This window comes from Sminthopsis crassicaudata, chromosome 1 (genome assembly GCF_048593235.1).
Source record: "Sminthopsis crassicaudata isolate SCR6 chromosome 1, ASM4859323v1, whole genome shotgun sequence".
Taxonomy (NCBI): domain Eukaryota; kingdom Metazoa; phylum Chordata; class Mammalia; order Dasyuromorphia; family Dasyuridae; genus Sminthopsis; species Sminthopsis crassicaudata.
In genome coordinates this window covers 580,952,665-580,974,797 of record NC_133617.1, presented here as the reverse complement: position 1 = coordinate 580,974,797, position 22,133 = coordinate 580,952,665, and the positions used below count along the sequence as shown (strand labels likewise).

The 22,133-nt window shown below is 33.8% G+C and overlaps 1 protein-coding gene across 1 annotated transcript in view; it reads left to right on the top strand.

Moving 5' to 3' along the window:
- Nucleotides 1-22,133, top strand: part of ANKRD31 (ankyrin repeat domain 31) — a 327,325-nt gene that overhangs the window by 160,769 nt on the left and 144,423 nt on the right. The window contains 6 exon segments of the mRNA XM_074282287.1: nt 477-559; nt 4,141-4,187; nt 6,276-6,370; nt 14,762-14,805; nt 18,169-18,822; nt 20,542-20,795. Coding sequence (XP_074138388.1) covers nt 477-559; nt 4,141-4,187; nt 6,276-6,370; nt 14,762-14,805; nt 18,169-18,822; nt 20,542-20,795 — 1,177 coding nt within the window.

The window sequence follows — 22,133 nt, the reverse complement described above, 5'->3', positions numbered from 1 at the left end:
ATTTCTGACTTTTGATCAATGCCAACTCTGTACTTGCTTGAATTTACACCTGAAGCTAAAATATCTCTTTGGTATACTCTTTTAAATGCATAGAGTACCAGAGAGTAGGATGAAATCCTGGATTTTTAGGGTGTAAAAGTATTGAAATAACTATGCTAATGCATTTTTGGAGTTCAAACTAAGTCCCCCAAACAGAGCCCAAATATACTATTTCCTCTGAGGAATAAATTGTCAAATGTTGAAGGACCCAGCTCATATACTTTTACTACAACAGAAGTTTTGAGACTTTGCTTTTATTTATATATGTCTTCCTACTCATTTGGTTAAAATTTGGTTATAGAAAAGTGACAATTAACAAATCATGGATTACAAAATAAGTTTTTAAAGTACTTGGGGGATGTGATGAACTGCTTGGATCCTTGAAAGAAAGAAATATCCACACTGTTATAAATTATTTTGTGTTTGTATCATTCTAGAAGCATCCTCTCCAGAAATTCATCTTGTGTACAAACTTAAAGAATATCTACAAGAGCAGATGAATAAGCACATGATAAACCCAGTATGTAGAGTTTTTTAAATTACTATAGATATTTAAGACTGTTGCTGAAATGTCACTGATTGTTTTGAAACACCAATTGATATTTTCTCTTATGATGGAAAATAGTGAAAGTGCCTTTATTCTTTCTTGTTCTTGTCCTTTCTTTTCTCTTATTCAATTTTCTTGCTTCCAGAGCCAAAAATATCAATCTTTGCACCCTGGACAAGTAACATTTGGCAGGAGTGGGGAAGAAGTTGGGATCATTTGGATTGTGACCACTATTTTTAAGGAAGGGTATCCCAAAATATTAGAATATAATTTTGGGAAAGCTAGCACCTGGGAATGGGGTTTAATTGAGCAAAAAGATTTCATTTATAACAAATATTTTTTGTTAACTGAGTATTATGCTTAATTTTTTAGGTAGTATTGTTATCTTTATTATATTTGCTCGCCCTATTCAAGAGCATTTAATATTTTTCCATTTGATTAGTTCTGACTTTATTTTTGTGGAAAGTGTTTTGTAGTTTTGCTCATATAGTTTCTGATTTTCCCTTGGCAGACAGATTCCTAAATATTTTATAGTATCAGTAGTTACTTTAAATGGAATTTCTCTTTGTAACTCTAACTGTTGGATTTTGTTAGTGATATATAAGAATGCTGATGACTTATGTGGGTTTATTTTGTATCCTGCAACTTTGCTAAAGGTGTGGATTATTTCTAATAGCTTTTTAGTAGAATCTCTGGGGTTCTCTAAGTGTACCATAATATCAACAAAGAGTGATAATTTGGTTTCCTCATTACCTACTCTTAATTCCTTTAATCTCTTTCTCAACTCTTATTTATGCTTAATTTCTTTTCTTTTCTTTTTTTTTTTCTTTTTTTTTTTTTTGAGGCTGGGGTTAAGTGACTTGCCCAGGGTCACACAGCTAGGCTAGGAAGTGTTAAGTGTCTGAGACCAGATTTGAACTCGGGTCCTCCTGAATTCAAGGCTGGTGCTCTATCCACTGTGCCACCTAGCTGCCCCCATGCTTAATTTTTTCAAAGCTAACTGAAAGTGCTATCATTGCCCTAATGTCTTGGGTCTAGCCTTGATCACTTTACCCTAAAGTTATGGCTCTTTTTGTCCCTCTATTCTTTTTCATTACATTTTCTATGATTACTTTGTGAAAAATCATTGTTCTTGCTATCACTTTGAAAAGATTTGGTATAGAATAAAATTCCTATCTTTGTTGGGAGAAGAGGAAAAATAGAGGTGATGGAAGTGATATTAGGTAATCATGATTTTCATTCTTATATCCTCTCAGTTTCATAACTGGCCTACTCTGTATGTGAAACATATATTAGATTATATTTTGAGGAGTGTGACTCAAGAAGAAGGAAATAGCACTTATTAAGTACCTACTAAGTGCCAGGAATTGTACTGTTTGTAGTAGTACTCTGAAAATTTAACTATCTCCAATCTTTAAATAAGATTTTAAATCAATAACACTTAAGTATGATTTTATCCAAAGATTAGCACACCAGTCTTCTTCCTGAGAGGTGGGTGTCTGGATAGGTAAGTTTTAATTTGGGGACATGAAATAGTTCTTAGAAAAGGGAGCAGGAAAAGTACATAGGTTTACATATTTGTTTACTACCTAGAATCCTTTTACATTTGGCTATATATCGTTTATGTTGCAAAATTATAAGTGAATATTATACTTACACTGTACAATGAATATCATTGTTGAAAAACATTTACCATATGAAAATGAAATTTTAAACATTTAGATTTGAAATACTAGCTTCTAATAAAAAAGTGGACAGATTAGAAGGGTTTTTTATTTTTATTTATTTATTTTTATTATTATAGCTTTTTATTTACAAGATATATGTATGGGTAATTTTACAACACTGACAATTGCCAAGCCTTTTGTTCCGATTTTTCCCCTCCTTCTCCCTACCTCCCTTCCCCAGACAGATGGCAGGTTGACCAATACATGTTACATATGTTAAAGTTTAAATTAAATACAATATATATATATATATATGTGTGTGTGTGTGTGTGTGTGTGTGTGTGTGTGTGTGTGTGTGTGTGTGTGTGTATGTGTGTGTGTCCAAACAGGTATTTTGCTATACAAAAAGAATCGGACTTTGAAATAGTGTACCATTAGCCTGTGAAGGAAATAAAAAATGCAGGCAGACAAAAATAGGGGTATTGGGAATAGAGGGGTTTTTTAAAAGAAAAAATCTAAAATCATATTTATTCCTATAATCCTAAAATTAACAAATAGGTTTCTAAATAAATTCTTCCATAACATTAAGAACAAATATGGACATTTTAGCCATGAAGAATATTCATGTCCATGGAAAAAAAGAAAAAGGAGACTAGTGACAGGAGTTATCTCCTTTGCTGCTAGCTTGTATCTATATTATCTTTTGTATTTTCTCTGTGGAGATAGGATCTTGTGAGTAATTAAGGCTCAACAAAGTAAGTAATTGATTTCTAGTAAGTGGGCAACTCCTGCAAGATGACTGAAATGGGATATTGTAAGATTGCAAATACATTGTCTTATATGACCTGTGAGGTTTCTGGTAACATTTTATAATTATGTCTTGTCAGAAGTCTTTTCCTGACAATCCTTTTTGGCTGTAAAAGTCTGACAGGTAATTCAGAGAGTAAAGACTTCTCCAGAACTGAGAAACAATGTGATATTATGGAAAAAGGCGGTAACTTAAAATGAGAACAGGATCTTCAGACAAGTGGGAGACATTTGGTTTAATCTTTTGGGACCACTCAGAAAAATTCAAGCCAGAAGCCTTGTAGGAGTGATGATATGGACCTAGAGGCATGGAAAGGAACATCATCCCCATATGAGTTTAAACAGAGAAGCTTGCCCAAATATAGAGTGATTTTATTTCTTATTTTCACAGTTCAATTTAACATTTCTCAGGAGGTACTTAGATGTTCATAGTCTTAGTGGCTTTATTTTTGTAATGTCATGGTCTCATCCAAACAGCCCAAAGACAGTCTCAAATAAAAGTCTGTCTTTTTTTTTTTTTTTGCGTGCGTGCGTGCGTGCGTGCGTGTGTGTATGTGTGTGTGTTTAGAATAATGTTCTTTTCCCTTAGGAATGGAGGAACAATTATTAAAAGAGATAGTTGAAGAGGCATTTTATGATACCTTAAGAAAGCATATTATGACATGTCTTTCTGTTACTGGGCATATTTAATCCAACATTTAGAACTCCAACACATACTATGTAGTTAAAGATTGCCGGCTTTAAAAGATTGCATTACTGTGTTCATAATATGAACTTTTAGTTAAGATAGTTCAGTTAATCAGTAGATCTTTTAACCACAAGAGAAGATAACTGGGAGAACTTTGAATTTTATGGCAACCTATGAGTAGGATGGATGCTCAAAATCGAAATGACTGAGTTAAAATAAAATGACATCTTTTACTTACTTGCCCTTTTCCTTCCTAACCTCCAAGAATCCCTCAGCTCAGAGACCAAGTAAGAGTAAAACAAAAAATGACTTAAAACTAAAATCTCAAGTTTTTTTTTTAATTGATATACATTCATTAAGCAAATAAAACTACTCTTTTTTTTTTTTTTCAGCTCTCTGAAGGAGGAAGTGAAATTGAATTGTCTCAAGCCCTAACACAGTAAGTAGAAAAGTTCCTGTTCAACAACTATGACATTTCAGTAGATTTATGATCTCATTTATATTGGATACTTCCATGATTAAATGAATAAAAAGCATTTTTATATGTTTACTAAAGCACTATATTAAACCTTGGGGTTACAAATAGAAAAAAGAAAACAGTGAATTCACAGTCTTGGGTCAGAGCATTTGGTTTCAGATTCTGTCCCTAATCCTTGCATGGTACATGTATAATATTGGGGAAGTTACAATGCCTCTGGATCTTAGTTTTCTCATCAGTAAAATGGGGGGTGGCTATAGTGAGGTGAACTAGATGGCTTCTGATGTATCCTCTCTATATTTTTCATTGTCATTTTAGCATTTTATTATAGTCATATGTCACAAGTTTGCTTGGCCATTCTCCAGCTGTTGAACACTTAAATTATTTCCAAATTTTCATAATGAAAAATAATAATCCAATAAATATCTTTGAGCAAGTAACTTTAAATATTTTTGGCAGTGCTTTTAGGGCATATTGCCAATGGAATAATTGGGTCAAAGGCCATGACTGGTTTTGTACTGCCAGGTTGCCACCCCCTTCCCCCAAATTTGCATTGCACCAACTATGAGTGTCCCTCCCCTTTATATGCTGTGAATATAGAATGGAGAAAGAGTTAATGGAATTTAAGGATTATAAACTTCACTCTACTATTGGATTAGGAAAGTAAGGTGAAAGACTATAATTATGTCTTTTATTCTGCCAGTAGTCACAAATTTTATGTTGTGATTTTTAGGCTTGCCAAAAGAAGATACTATCAATCTAACTTTATATAAAATATATAAAATACAAAAAATAAAATATTAAAATAATATAAAACATTATATAAAATATGAATATTAGTAAAACCGATATTTTTTCCTCTTTATCTAGTATAATTTATTATGTACTACTTACTATTATTGTTAGTGAGTGGATAGTGTTCTGTATCAGAACTATTTTAAAGCATCATTTCTATACATAGAAAAAATGTATATTTTGTTACACTTTTTTAGTAATGTTAAGATCATAGTTTAATAGATAGAGAGCTGGAAGGAATCTTAGCCTTCATTTGGTTTGACTAATTCCTTCATTTTGTAGATAAGAAAATTGAAGTCCAGAGATTTATAATGACTTGTTCAAGGTTATATGGCAAATAGCAGAGACAGGATTCAGATTCAGTTCCTTAAAACTTCAAATATAGCAGAGTTTGAAGGGTGCCTGGTGCATAACGCCAAGGCAATTGAAAAATGAGTACTGCACGTGGAGTCAATGAGATCTGAATTCAAATCCTGTCTCAAATCCTAGCAGTGTGACCCTGAGTAAGCCATTTTAACTCTTAGCCTCAGTTTCCTTATCTGTATAATGATAAGAACAACAGCCTCAGATGATTATTGTAAGGATCAAATGAGATAACAAATGTAAGATGCCTTGTATTCCATTGAGCATTATAGAAGTGCTAGCTACTTTAATAAAGAATAAAAAGCTACTTGATTGCTTCTACATTATATATTAAGTTTTCAACCAGAGTAATATAATATTTTTTCTCTTAACTCTGTTTTCCAGAAATAGATGATCCAAATTGCAGATTAACTTTATCACTTATTTTTCTTTCTTTCCTTTTTGTTCTGGTTTCTATTTCGTATCTTCTTATTCCCTATTATTAAGGTAAAATTTTGTATCATCAGTGACTTTTCAAAAAACTCAGTTTTCTATAGCCTTATGGATCTTGAACATGGAGAGATAGATAATCAAATTGATAATTCAGAATAAAGGATAGATAGATGGGAGAAGATATTCCTTCAAGAAAAAAGAAAGAACAACCTAAAAGCCTTAGGGTTGATAATATCAACCCAATATTTAAGGATAGTGTAAACAAGCAAAATAAAATCATCTAGACTCTAAGGCTTTTAAGTTGTGCTTTCTTTTTTCTTGAAGGGATATCCTCTCCCACCTACCTGTTCTTTATTGGTGAAGTAATAGAATGAATGGTAGGGCTCAATAATTCTTTAAATGGAAAACCTTATTGATATCATATTGGAATAACCACTGTTACTAACCGTTGTCTTTTAGGGATGAAATGGATTACCCACTGTTCATTAAAGAAGGCCCCCAAGATGACCAGGTGCAGGATTCTAAATGGAAGAATGAACACAATTACTCTGCAGGTAAGTTGTTCACTGGAATTTTGACTTTGTCTAAATATAGAACTGTTGAATGGATTTATTTTGCCATCCTTTTTGGAAGGGTGTGTTGAGGAATGAATCAACAAGCTTTTATAAGATGCTTAAAATGCTGCAGGCATTGAACTAAGTATAGAAGATAGTTCCCTAACTTCTCCCTGCCCTTCAAAGCAGTTTTGGTTCTTAAGAAACTTGTATTTTATAATAGTGTATTGGGAGATATGGGATATATGAGAGTATATAGTATACATTATGTAAAACTTGAACTGAATACTTTTGGGGCAGCAAGAAGCATTAGCCATAATATTTTTCATGCAGTCAGGCAAAAATATTGAGTACTCATTCATTTAAGGTACTAAGGTACCACAGGAATGGAGGGAAGGAGATAATATACAAATGATAATAATAATAATAATAATAATAATAAAGAAAAGCTATGATCCGTTTCTCAAGAAGATAATAGTTTAATAGATGTATTTCTCTATGTAGATATGTTATGTAGATAACTGATTCTTCTCCCTGTCAATGTTAGAAGAGTAATAGAATTCCCTATTCCAGGTCTCAAATCTTTCAATTTCAGTTGCCCTCTCTAGCTGACCCATTGATATCTGTTGCTATTGGAACACTACTGGCAACATCATCACTGCACTTTTAAAGTCAAAAGCATTTTCTGTTCCTTAACTACTTTATACATGTAGGGGGTATCACTGTGGTGGTCTGCTACCCTGAACTTATGTGGCTAGAGAGAACCCACAAAAAATTTAAAGTTGCTCTAGGGCATATCAATCAACAGGTATTTCACATTTACTCCTATTTTGTGTGAAGCACTGTGCTAAGAAAATGAAGAAAGAAATGAAATAATGCCTGCCCTTAGTGGCTTATAGTTTCTCAGAAGAGATAACATACATACATATGAGTATGTAAAATAAATGAAATCATTTCAGAGAATAAGCGCTAATGAGTCTGGAACCATTAAAAAAAAAGCCTCATGTATATACTTGGCATTTGAGTTGAGCTTTGAGGAAATTCAAATTTCTGAGAAATGCAGCTAAGAATAGAGGGCAAACTGGACAGAGAGGATAGTCTTTGCAAAGGTATAGAAATGGAAGATGAAAGAGCAAATGTAAAGAAGAGGAAGGCCAATTTAACAGGACCAGAGTTTGTGAAACAGGATACCTCTTCTGATCCTTTCAGTTAGACATATTGCATTTCCTCTTAGAATGGGGGTTAAGTTACATGGAGACATGTTTTAACTGTTGATTTCTAGAGCTTATTCCTCTTCAGATCTGTACCTCATTACACACTCAGAGGTCAGATCATTCCTGTTTAGGATATAGACCTTTAGTATAGGGAACTCTTGAAGAGAAAACTCCCTCTACTAAGATAAATCACCATCTGCAACCTAAAGTCTGAAAGATTTCTCTAGGTCCCAGGTCATCCAGCCAGTTTATATCGGAGGTGAGACTTGAAGCTGGTCGTTCTAATTTCAAGATTTGGCTCTTTATGAATGATTCCATACTGTTAGACTGAACTATTATATTTAATGTTTGCATTTGGCATATGTTTGCAATAAAATAATTAAATTGGCTGTTTTTTAAATTAAATTTTAAAAATTAAATTAAATTAAAATTAAATTCCATTAAATAGTTTTAAGTATATATTAAAAATTAAGATACTGACAATTTTATTTTAAATGAACATATTTATCTGAATTATATCACAAGTGTAATATTCTTATATGTACTCCATCTTCTTAAGTAATGGAAAATGTACATGCCTTTTTTACAAGAATCTTGGCAAAGAACGACCTTCACTAAAATACTATTCTAAGGTGTCATTGTGATGTGGGGGTGTCTCTAAGGTCTCAAAGGCAATATCAACAAGGCATGAGTTCTGGAAACTTTTTTTTTTCCAATCTGGAAATTGGTACAGACCAACTGACAGATTGGTGTCTGCCCTCTGAGGCCAGTATAGTGACTAGGCAGCTAGGTAATGAATGCTATCATTCACAAAAATTCAAGAAAACCATTAATTAAGGCTTAGAGTAAGGTCACACAAGCTGCATTAGTAGAGGGAGTACTCTCCTGAATCCTCAAAGAATCTGAGGACAGCATGCATCCTTTAAATTTAAATTTTGAATAAAGTAAAGCTTAAAAGCAGCATTCAAAATATTATTTTTCTTTATTTTCTTTATGTTACCTCATAAAATTGTTTTTAGAACTAATAATATTAAATTATTGCAAAGGATTCTTTATGTAGCATATAAAACATTTAGGTTTAAAGTATAAATTATTAACACATAATTATTTTGGTGATAGTTATTAGAGAGAATCAGGATAGAAGGTGGTAAGTATCTTTGAAGGCTTTCTTTTAACTATTTTGAGATGAGAAGAGAACCAGAGCAGAACTAATAAGTATTCGATTCAAAAATGGTATTCAGAACCATACTATCCATAATCTCAGAGTATCATAGGTAGGAGGGAGCTTGGGTACTATGAGGAGAAAACATTGGACTTTTTTAGGAAGACCTGTGTTTGAATCACACTTTCTAGCTCTGTATCCCTCAACAAGATCCATTACTTCTTTAAGGAAGTTTTCTTGTTTGTAAAATGGGAGTAATAATATATTTAGTATTTTTTCTTTGTTTATAAAATGGGAGTAATAATATCTTTAGTATTATTACCTCACAGGTTTATTTTGAGGGTCAAATGTAATAATTTATATTAAATATTTTGCAAATTTTAAGGCATTATATAAATATCCACTATTAGTTCTGGCCCAACTTCATTTTGTAGATGGAGAAACCCAAAGGTAAAGTTTACAGATAAATAAAATAACCCAACATCAGATAGTCAGGACAACTATTAAATTTTTAAAGAAGTATTTTTCATGTCAACATTAAATATTTAGTGTTTGGGATTTTTGTTGTTATTTTAATGAGTCAGATTGCAGTTAGTGCTGTCTTTAAACATGTACATTATATAAGCAAAATTCATATGTGAATGCTCCCCATAGCTTGTCATTCCTTAAGTCTCTGCTCCCCATAGCTTGTCATTCCTCAAGTCTCTGATTGAAAGTATCATAGTCATTAGCCTTTCAGCTAATTTTCTGAGCTGATTTTGTATAGTGCAGTGAAAGAAAAAGAAAAATGCATTTAGAGGAACAGCAGCACAGTGAAGCTTACCTTCTCAGGCCAAAGGAAAATAAATATAAAGTTTACACATTTAATTCAGTGCTATGAAGAATACTTTACAGAGCAATTGAAATTAGCTGGGGAAACTTAAGTATTGTTTCTTTATTAATTAGAAGACTGAATTCTGAATTTGAACAGGAAATTATGTCTCACTCTTTCTCTTTGGCTATTTATATATAGTGCAAACTGGAAGAAAATTAAGGAATATAAAATTATTCAAGGAATATAATACAAAATACTGATCTTCTCAGTGTACTTCCAGATTATGCAAAAAACCTGTCTTTTCATATTTATCTCATACTACTCCCCTTCCATATATTTTCCATTCCAGCAGTAATTCTTATGCATTTATTGAGCACCTTTATGTTCCAGGCACTGTGCCAGACACCAGGGAGATAAGTACAATAAATGAACGAATATAAGGAGAATCAATACAAATAATTAAGAAGTAGTTGAAGTTAAGGTACTTTGAAGCAGAAGGCACTGGTAGTTGAGAAAAGGAAAGGCTTCATGTAGGAAGTAGTGCTTGATCTTTCTTAAAGGGAGAGCTTTGGAGTCACTTGAGTACGGGAATGATACAATCATATCTACACTGGAGGAAAGTCACTTTGACAGCAATGTTAAGGATGGATTAAAAATGAAGAGAGATTTGAGGCAGGGAGATCCATTAAGAGGCCATGCAATAATTTGGTTGATGGACGATGGACTAAAATAGTGGCTGTGAGTAGGGAAGGGGGAGTAGGATGTAAGAGATGTTGTAAAAGTATAAATATGTGGGATGAGGGAGAGGGTGAGGAGTTGAGAATAATGCCTAGGTTATAAAACCTAGAAGATCTGGAAGAAAGGTGGTGCCTTCAACAGAAGAAAAAAGCAAGAAAAAGGGTAAATTGGAAGAAGGGAGGGGGAAAATAATGATACCAATTTTGGATATATTGAGTTCAGGATATTTCTTGGACACACGGTTTGAAACGTTTGATAAGCAATTGGCTATATATATGGGCTGAAACTCTGCAGAATCTAGGGATAGTTATATAAATATATTAATCATTGGCATAGAGACAACCATTAAACTGATGATCTTATATGCCGGTTGAGTTTATGAGAATGCAAAAATGGAGAGGAAAGAGACCAGAGTGGAGCTTGGGAGTATATCGGCAGTTAAGAGTACTATATGAATCATGAGTCTACAAAATAGCCTCAGGAGTATATGGATAGGAAAGAGAAAAAAAAAAAAAACAGGAGCTGGTAATATCATTAAAGATCAGAGAGGGTTGTAAGTAGTGTCAAATACAGCATATTTTGTGAGAAAGTTGAGGATTGAAAAAAAAACCATAAGATTTAGCAATTCTGCTCATTGGCAACTTTGTAAAGAGCATTTTCAGTTGCATGGAAATTAGATTGCAAAGAGCTGAATGTGAGAGGGAAGGACCTAGAAGTAATGAGCATAGACAGTTTTTCCTTGGAGTTCAACTAAAAAAAAAAAAAAGAAAAAAGAAAAAATTTAAGACAATAGTAGCTTGAAGGAATAGTATGGTTTAATGAATGTTTTTTAAGGATAAAAATTTTGGAACATGTTTTAAGGCAGTAAGGCATGTTTTTAAGAAAATGGTAAGTAGGGAGAGATTTAATATTAGGGAGAAAGAGGGGAAGTTTGAGTTTGCAATTTGCTGTAATAGATGTGAAGGGATAAGATCAAGATCTATTTTTCCATATGTCATAGATCTGAGGATGGTGTCAGGAGGTTAGAAATGAAGAGAATAAGAACTGTATATCAAATAGCCTCTATTTTCTTAGCAAAGAAGGCCAGGCAAAATAATAATAATAAAAAAAAAAGAGGTAGTAGATGGCAATGTGTGGTACTTTTGAGGAGAAAATGAGGAAAAACTTTTGTAGGAGGTGGTATAAATAATCAGTGAAAAATAAGATAATTGCCATGCTAAAGTGAGGGCTCAATTTAAAAATAAATAACAAAAACTTACCAAGTTTAGGTATTCAGCATAGTATGAGTTCGTTTAACTCTGGCAACACTTAAATAGGAGCAAAGGAAATTGGTGATGGGAATCTAGAGCTGAAGTTTTGCAAAGAATGGGTGGCAGTGGGAAAAGGGTAAAAGAGATTAAAAAGTAGAGAATAGTGTAGAGAATAATACTAACTAACTATAGGATCAGAATTAGAAGAAGAAATGGAATGTGAAGTCAGAATAGGGATAACGGTGTGAGAAAGTACAGAAAGATAGAAGAATTACAGGTTTAGATAAAGCTGAATAATGAGTTTAGGAGGAATAAAGTAGAATAATAATAGTTTATGGTTAGATAGAGGAATATCGGAATTTTTTATTAGAAAAGTAGAACATTTCTAAGTAATGGTAAAACCCATTATATGACATCCTTACATGTGTCATTGAGCTGGAATAAAGGGGGTAGGTTATAGAACTAAAGGAGTCTGAAGAACTGGAAAGTGAGGAAGTTTAAAAGTACATCAGCATGGTTGTAGACACCTCCTGGTTGGGAAATGAGGAAGACAGATTATTGGAGAGGTGCTAAATTCTTTGACAAAGGAGGAAGATTTGTATATAATGGCCACTATTTGATGGTGGTAACACTACTACCCTCTGTCTCCCTTTCTTATCCTGCTTTCTACCTTTTGCTGACTCCTATAGTTAGAGTAGATCTTAGGGCAATCTACATTCCATTTCTTTTTTTGTTTCTTCCTTCTTCCTTTCCTTTCCTCCTCCCTTCCTCCCCTCTCCCCCTCCCCCTCCCTTTCTTCCTCTCCACTTCCCCCCTTCTCCCTCCCTCCCTCCCTTCCTTCCTTCCTTCCTGATGACATTTTCTACTTTTCCACATCTCTGAGTTCCCACCACCATCAAAACAAATATGTGATGGGCATTTTCAATTTAATAAGCATGAATTAAGGGTTAACTATATACAAGGCACTGTGCTAGAAATACAAAAATAGTTTTGACTCTGACCCTGCTCTCAAAATACTTAAAATATAAAATTCCAATTCATTTCAATGGTCCCCCTGTTGTCTGTCTGTCTCTCTCTCTCTCTCTCTCTCTCTCTCTCTCTCTCTCTCTCTCTCTCTCTCTCTCTCTCGCTCTCTCTCTCTCTCTCTCTCTCTCCCCCTCCCTCCCTCCCTACAAAGGCTTTAGGGACAGAAATGAAATGGTGGTGATCAAGGTTGAATGCTCCCTATTCCTGATGGTCATGGGGTTAGTGGCAATAAGAGAGTTATTACAATATCCCCTTAATCAGCCACAGGTTTAAAGTGAAAGAATTCACTTATTCCTGAATTATTAATTACAAAATGAAAATTTATTGTTGAATAGAAATCAGTTTGCCAAGAGACTGACTTCTATAGTGTCAAAGACCTATTAGGAAAATGGAATTTTACACTGAGAGAATCATTGGGTAGGGTTTGAATCAAGTCTTGGGTTCCTCTGCAATCCCTACTCTACATGGGGAGGGGAAAGAGAAACCAGAGTTGCAGAGTGAGAGTGAAGGAGAAAGAAGTGCAATTTTCTTACCCAGCTGCTTCCCTAATAGTGAGGATTCTGGTGCTGTGTTAGAACTGGAGAGAGGGGGAGTTCTACCAAGCCCCAAACTCCTGTGGGAGGGCAGGGCATTGGGGCGATGGCTCAACTCCTGTAGTTCATGAGAGTAGCAGCCAAGAGTAGAGACATGTCTCATTTTAAAAGTCTCATTTTAATTCTGTGACCTTTCTCCTTGGCTATAGCCTGATTGCTGTCATTAAAAACTCCAGCAGCTATATGTAACAGCAGAGTAGGAAAAGCTTGAGGGCTCAAGCTTGGCTTCTCTAAGTTTCTCCATTTATCTCTCCAAGACAGATCAAAGAGGGTGCCGGATTTGGACCCCTGAGAAAGTTGGGTGGGGTCCCCAGAGTAATAGCCAGGTTTCTCTTTGGTCTGGGGGGTTCAGCTTTCTGAAAGAGGCACTTTTGCTCAAAGTGCCTCAGACTTTCTGCCAGAGGGCAGAGTTTAAAATAAAAATCCTGAAAAAGCTAGAAAAATCTAGGATTTATTTCAGGTGAGAGAAAAAGAAATTTAGGAGTGCCTTGTCTCTAGAGGGTCTGGATAGAAGGAGTTTGATTCCCTTCCAGCAAAATCTAAGTATTTTAAGCTTTCCATTTAGGGGATTTTTCTCAAGCCAAATGTTTCTGCTCAAAGAAGGATCTTAATTAGAGGCAGAGGTGTTTTGTCTCATTTTTGACAGATAAAAGCTTTTAGTTTTTTCCCCAAATTCTTGCAGCACCTCTCGTGCATCTAGATGTCTCTAGAGACAGAGAGCAACAAAAGGAGACCTTTTGTCAGTCCATAGCAATTCCCATGAAGCATCCTCCAAGAATTCTGCCCAAGCCTGGGGCTCTAACAACAACAACCCAAAACCTAATACTAGGTGGCTTTGAGCATCCACTACAAAATAGGGAAGAAAAACAAATAGTTTTTTTTACCTTGTCCAGATTTTCAGGATTTCCTGGTCAGGGAACCAAAAATGATGTGGTTTGAATGTCCTCAATTCCTGGTGGTCATGGAGTTAGTGGTAATGAGATAATTATTACAATATCCCCTTAATCAGCCACAGGTTTAAAGTGAAAGAATTCACTTATTCCTGAATTATTAGTTGCAAAAATGAAAGTTTATTGTTGGATAGAGATCAGTTTGCCAAGATTGTCTTCTATAGTGTCAAAGACCTGTTAGGAAAATGGAATTTTACAATGAGAGAATCGTTGGGCAGGGTCCTAGCAAAGTGCATGGGCCATCTGCAAGGAGCTAGTCCAGATACTGCCTTTTTAAAGAATCTTGGGACTTCAGGAGTTGAGGTTCCCAGGCTTAGATTCTTATCAGTTTTCAGCGAGGATCTCCTGTTGGAATTCACAACACTTCAAAAGGGTGCTTTTTGACCAGGATTTCTAATTGAATAAAAGGCTCTGGCATTCCAGAAAGATAACTTATCTGGTGAGAAAACCCTTCCCCAGGAGGGGTTGAGACTCCAAAGGGATCACAGATCAAAAGAAATAGTTTCTTAAAGGGAACACAACTTAATCTTAAACAGAACAGTTTCCCTCCCTCTTCAGTAGAAAATAAAGTTTTAACTATAGGACAAAACTGTATGTGCTTTCATAAAGTTGTATTTTTCTCCCAACTGTTGTTATTATTATAGGATTTGATGTGGAAGATCTTGGATTTCTACAAAAGCCAGAAAAGGTTAGTCTGTATGTACATCCTAGACTATTTATGATTTAGAGAGCTAAAAGAAAGCATTTATTATTTGATCATGGCTCTTATTTAACAAATTTGAATCAGTTCTTATATATCTTAGAATATATATTCAGAGAGGCTTGCAGTAAAGATTTTTTTGGTTGTTTCCCTTTTAATCTTAGATGTGTTGGTTTTATTTGTTCACAAACTTTTAAATTTTATGTTACCAAAATTGCCCAGTTTATCCTCTCTGTTCCCTGTTTGTTCATGAAATCTTCCCTTCTCCTAAAATATAAAAGATAATTTCTTTTTTGCTTCTCTCATTTGCTTATTATATGACCTTTGGAGTTAGCTAGGGCTAATTCCTGCCATATTTTCTAGTTATGAAACTTTGTACATTGAAAAGACAAATTATTTAACATCCTAGTACCAACATATTTCCTATTTTATTTCTCTCTACTACCCTGCCACAGTTCTCTGTTTTTGTCAGACTTCCCTATTTGCCCTCCTACAAAAAGACTTAGCTCTTATCATTCCTCTGTTTAGGCTATTGTTTTTTTTTTTTTTTTTTTTTTCTGCTAATCCAAATCCAATGCAGCCTTCAAGGCCCAGCTCTAATCTTTTCCTCTTCAAGTCTCTTGAAATCTCTCATAGCTACTTGATGGTGTCTGAACTGTATTTCATTCTGTAGACCACTGTTTTTGCCATTCATTTGGCAGTAAATCTTATACTACTTTGTGACATTCTTTATATTTTTATGTTTAACTTTTGTATTGTTATAAACCTATTCATGTGTTTCATGTCCTTTTTTTCTCAACTATAGACATAATGCTTTGTATATATTAAGACCTTCAATAAAACATGTAACTTCTCTTTTGGAATAGCCGTGAAAGTCTGTATCTTTTGATATTCCCCTTGGTAGCAAATCTTCATAGTATGAGACTGAGTTTTAATTTTATTTATTTAATTTATTTTTTAAATTAATTTTTATAATTATAACATTTTCTTTGACAGTACATATGCATAGGTAATTTTTTTTTTTTTTTACAACATTTTCCCTTGTACTCCCTTCTGTTCCGAGTTTTTCCCCTCCTTCCCTCCACCTCCTCCCCTAGATGGCAGGCATTCCCATACATATTAAATATCTTATAGTATATCCTAGGTACAATATATATGTGCAGAACCGAATTTTGTTGTTGTTGTTGTTGTTGTTGCAAAGGAAGGATTGTATTTGCAAGGTAAAAATAATCTGGGAAGAGAAACAAAACAAAACAAAACAACAAAAAAATTGCTCACAGTTTACACTCATTTCCCAGTGTTCCTTTTCTGGTTGTAGCTGATTCTGTCCATCATTGATCAATTGGAATTGGATTAGCTCTTCTCTATGTTGAAGATATCTACTTCCATCAGAATACATCCTTATACAGTATCATTGTTGAAGTGTATAATGATCCCCTAGTTCTGCTCGTTTCACTCAGCATCAGCTGATGTAAGTCTCTCCAAGCCTCTCTGTATTCCTCCTGTTGGTCATTTCTTGCAGAACAATAATATTCCATAACATTCATATACCATAATTTATCCAACCATTCTCCAATTGATGGACATCCATTCATTTTCCAGTTTCTAGCCACTATGAAAAGGGCTGCCACAAACATTTTGGCACATACAGGTCCCTTTCCCTTCTTTAGTATTTCCTTGGGCTGAGTTTTAATTTTAGGAAATAATCCAGAGTAATTTAGTACCAAGCCTTATGTAGAAGGGCAAAGTGAATATTATCAAAATGAGACATAAACACAAAATCAGGTGGGGAAGTGCTAAATTTTATGGAGCAGATTATAAATAAAATAGGACTTGAGAGAAGGAAGCTATGTGGTTTAGAATGATTCCACCCAGAAAGAACCTTCTAAAACAAGGCTTTGTGAAGAAAATAACACTTGAACTTGCTTTAAAGGATTTAGATCAAGATCTAAGTCTTGGATTCTCTGCAAATTTTCCAAATCTTTCTGGCTTCATGCTAATTTACACTTCAGTTCTATGAATATATATATATATATATATATATGAAATATGTAGGCTTTTCATAACAAGCTTAAGGTTGTCTGAACCTCACTGAAGGTAATAAGAGTATGAGGTTAGGATGAAGAACCAATGGATTTATATTTTTTCTATTACATCAAAATAGCAAATATCTCCTAAGATGCTACTATGTGCAAGACATCCACTTACCAGTTGAGAGGGCCACAGAAAAGCTTACTCATTCTTTACTATTGTTTAAACATTTTTGGAAATCTTATTTTGGAATAACCTTGCAAAGCTACAGCAGACTCTTTTGAATATTCTCAATGGTATCAATTATTCACAACTTGAGACTAAATTTGGATTTTTAGGAAAAAGCCCAAAGTCATTCAAGTCTTGTGCATTAGATCAAACTATTAAAATTTTTGTTCTATAATGATCAGATTGTATATGATAAGTTGTCTTTGCAAGAAGGTTCAAAAAGAGAGATCCAAAAATGTTTTGAACAGTATTTGTTGGAATTAAGTTCTTGTCTCCCAGATGACTGTCTTTGCAAGAAGGTTCAAAAAGAGAGATCCAAAAATGTTTTGAACAGTATTTGTTGGAATTAAGTTCTTGTCTCCCAGATGACTGTTTTGAATGTTTAAATTTATCTGAATATTTAAATTAATGTCACACCCACTTCAATAGCCCCTCCTACTAAGACTAAAGAAACTGTTAACTGTCTTTTAAAGACTTTATTAAAGCTTCTTTTGCAGAATTATAGAAAGCTAGATTATGAAAAGGGTTGATTGAGACTATCTAATCCAGTCCTTTCATTTTTTGATTGAGGAAAAATGGAGGATCAATAGATGGGACCAAAAGCAGTGTTGAGGAACTTGATCAAAGTCACAAAACTAGGTCTGAACTGAAATTAGGTTCCATTACATCTTCTTATTATTAATATAAAATATCATTTGCTTATCATTAACTCCTTGTTTACTTTTTTTTTTCATTGAATCCTTTCCTTTTTGCCTATTTTACTGAGTTCCAGATGAGAAGTATGGAGAGAAGAGAAGGGATAAGTTTAGATTAAAAAAAAAAAAACACCAGAATTTATTGAGAGAGTATAAAGTGTTGATTTTATGAATTTTCTTGTCTTCTCAGTGTGGGATATGCAATTTAGATGGAAAAGTAAATTGTCAAAGTTTTGTGTGTGTGTGTGTGTGTGTGTGTGTGTGTGTGTGTGTGTACTTAAGTGGGAAGAGCTATATTTTTTCTAATATTTACCTTCAAAATTTAAACAATGGTCAAGTTGTCATAGACTTCTTTTGCATGCACTTTAATATTGGAACTTCTCTTTGGAATTTGTAGGAATTAAGTGTTGGAGTTGATTCTCATGAAACTAGTCTACTCTCAGGGGCTGTTACTACAAGTTATGATACAGTAGAAGTAAAGAAAAAATCATCAGAGAAGCTGGAGGGATCCAGCATGTTATCAGAGTTTCTAAAGGAAGTTGCCTTTCCTTCAAGAGAAATCAGGGAAGATTGTTCCTGTGAAATGTTGGTACCCACCATAGAAGACACTTTAGGATTTTCAGAAAGTATTCTGGGTGAATACCCGTTTATAGTGAATGAATTTGAAACTAAAGAGCTGTTAAAACCATTGAGTGATTTGGGTAGTCCCAAATCAATGTCACCTTTAGATCATTTGATGATTTGTCAGGAAGATGGTCTGACAGAAGACATGCAAGAAAATGACAAAAATGATGCATTACCAGCTGAGCTGCTGACAGCTCTGAACACATTGTCAGAATCTATGGTTGAATCCATCTGTCAAAGAATGGAAAGAGACAGTAGGCCCTGTGCTGAGGATGAATGCTTAGAAACAGAACCCAGCATTTCTCAGATAGATGACGATTGTACACAAATAACCGGAATGAATTTTGAATTTCAGCATTCTGTTCAGCCTTTTGGACAAAATCCCAAATTAACTGAGCCTTTGTTCAAGGATATAACAATGCAGCAAGTAAGTACAAATTTTAGTTCTTGAATTTTACCTATTATAGAAGTTAAAGTAGCAAACCCTTTATTGAATATTGACTCTAAGTTAAATTAAATTAAAATCTTACACACTAATTATCAGCAGTCCTATAGGGAAATTGTCAATACATAAGCATTGAAACAAAGATGCTTGTTAAAAGCTTCCCCAGCCAAAGGTCTTTCTTCATTGGCCATAAATGAACTTGACCTAAGGACTTTCTTCACTGACCATAAATGAGTTTGACCTAAGGAAAAATTGAGGAAGAGAATAAATAAATAGTTTCCTCCTCAACATGTCTGAAGACTTATTACTCACTTTTACCTGTATAGGAATAGGAGAATTTATGATCAGGATTTTCTTATGTGAGCTTGGAAAGACATTAATTATGTGTTTCTTTGGGTGTGGAATAGAGACAAACTAAATTGGTTTAGATGTCATGGATGACAAAACCATAATGGATATTGGAAAAGACACGTTATGGTAGTAAGAAACTGGATTTGAGATTAGGAGATATGTGTTTGAATCCCAGCTTCCTTACTTATCACCTGTATGATTATCAGGCAAGTCATTGAACTTCCTTAGACCCCAGAGTCCTCATCTATAAAATGAGGAGCTTGGACCAGAAGGCCTCTGAAGACCTTCCCAGGTTTAAATATGATTCTGAGTTGTATAATGTGATGATTTAATGTTGAGGAGACATACATCATATTTTGGAATCAGGGCCAGGAGAACATACACTCTCATCTAAAGAAAATGTCTCATTTATGAGAATGTCTCTCAGATAAAGCGGCTCATGATGCTACTGTGAGAATTAAAATCTGAGGATGTATGAACTTTTGATCTGACACATCATAAGAGCAGTTCTCAAACTTTTTGATTTCAGGATATGCTTACATTCTTTAAAAGTGAGAACTCTAAAGAGTTTCTGTTTATAGTTAGGGCTTTATAGTTATTTACCATATTAGAAAATGACACATAAAATTTAAAAAATTCAGTTCATTTAAAATTATAATAAATTCATTGTATGTTACAATATTTTTATTAAAATAACTATTTTCCAAAATAACATTTAATGAAAAAAGGGTATTGTTTTGCATGTTTTTACAAATCTCTAATGTCTGGTTTAATAGAAGCAGCTGGATTTTCATATCTGCTTTTACAGTCAATCTATATAGTATGTTATTTGTTTGAAATATGTGAAGAAAATCTGGTTTTACATAGATATATAGTTGGAAAAAGGAAGAATATTTTATTGGGCAAATAATAGCTTAGTGTTATTATGAAAATGGTTTTTACCTAGAAGACTCCTAAAAGGGTTGCAAAGATGCTTCGTGAATCCTCTGACTATACTTTGTATTATAACATTTAATATACCCTATTTATGTGTCTCTAGGTGAAACAGTTCTCTGTTTGCTCTTTTATCTCTATAACTTGATGCAATATAATATTAAAGAAATGTAGAATGACCCTACTTTCACTTATTCATTTCTTTTGAAAATCAAGACCGCTGCTATGATTATCTTACCTTAAGCTTTTTCTAAAAATTTTAAATGTATTTCCGGAATTGATTATTAAGTACATCTGTGTGCATACTTTTAACTTAGAAAGAACATGCCAGGGAAACACAAATTAAACATTTTCTTTCAGGATGTTTTAGAAATATTTTTCAGCATTATTTATGACTATGACTCCTTTTGCTTTTAGGATAAAGAATATACAAGTTCATTTGGACAGGAAACCTTAGCACATCAAAATGTTGTCTGCTTTGACGCACTTAGTAAAGAGGGGAATTTAAATGCCATGGAAAATAATACAGAAACTTCATACATGTTAAGGAGATCAGGCAGACTGAAAACAGTAAAAGCAGGAACTATCTCTAAGAATATAGATGAGGCATATAAAGTACCAGAAGAGATTCTACAGAAAACAGATAGTACACTTCCAATTGACTATTTCAGGTATGCTATCAAACTATGTTTTTTTGTTGTTTTATTTTGTTGGTTTTTTCCCCTAGGCATTTGCAGATAATTGTCCTTGAGGAGGATGACAGTTTTTGGTAGATCCAAAATATAGCAACAACATTGTTGTATTTGTTTTTTTCTAAAATGTATAGTCCTGTCTAAGTATAATGACCATTTTACCTTGCAAGTCGCTTTTCTCTCTGTGCTCTACTTTTTGGGTCATTTTTCAAATATTTTATTTTTTCCCTATGTAAAATATTTTAAATATGAGGTTTAAAAAAATTTTTTTTGGATTCCAAATTCTTTTCCCTCCCCTCCCCTCCTCTTTTCCTGAGAAAGAAAACAATTATAGATTATACATGTGCAGTCTTATAAAATGTATTTCCATAATAATCATGTAAAAGCAAACACAGCCCCCCTCAAAAAAAAAACCAAGAAAAATAAAGTTTAAAAAGGATGGTTCAGTCTCATTTAGAGTTCATCAATTCTTTCTCTGGAGGTATATAAGATTTTTCATTATGAGTCCTTTAGAGTTGTTTTACTAAATAGCTGAGAACAGCTAAGTCACTCACAGCTGATCATCCTTGCAATATTGCTGTTAGAATGTATAATGTGTTCCTGGTGCTGTTCACTTCACTTTGCCTCAGATCATGTAAGTCCTCCTAGGTTTTTCTGAAAGCATTCTGCTTATCATTTCTTAAAGCTCAATAGTATTCCATTATAGTCATATACTACAACATGTTTAGCCATTCTCCAATTGATGGGCATTCCCTCAATTTCAAATTCTTTGCCACTATGAAAAGAGCTGCTATTTTACCAACAGTTCATCAGTGTCCCAATTTTCACACAAATTATGCACAGATTTAGAGACATTTCCATACCAAATATTCATGTGGACTATTTGTGCCTGACCTGTGATAGACCTAACCAAGCTCATATTGGCCTGTTTTACCACAATCTGTTACACTGTGCATTGATCCTGATACTGTGATGTCATTCTGGTTCTCTTTAAATATGAAGGATAATGAACAAGTGTCCTACTTTTCTCACATCCTCTCCAAAATTTGTCATTTTTTCCTATTATATTAGCCAGTCTGATAGTTGTGTAAGGTAATACCACAGAGTGGTTTAAATTTGCATTTCCCTAATGGTGTTTTAGAGTATTTTTCATATGCTTATATATACCTTTTATTTCTTCATCTGAAAACTGCCTGTATACATTCTTTGATCATTTTTCAATTAGAGAATGACTTGTATTTTTATAAATTTTACCCAGTTCTTTATATATTTGAGAAACTTGCTTTATCAGAGAAACTTGCTGTAAAATTTGTTCTT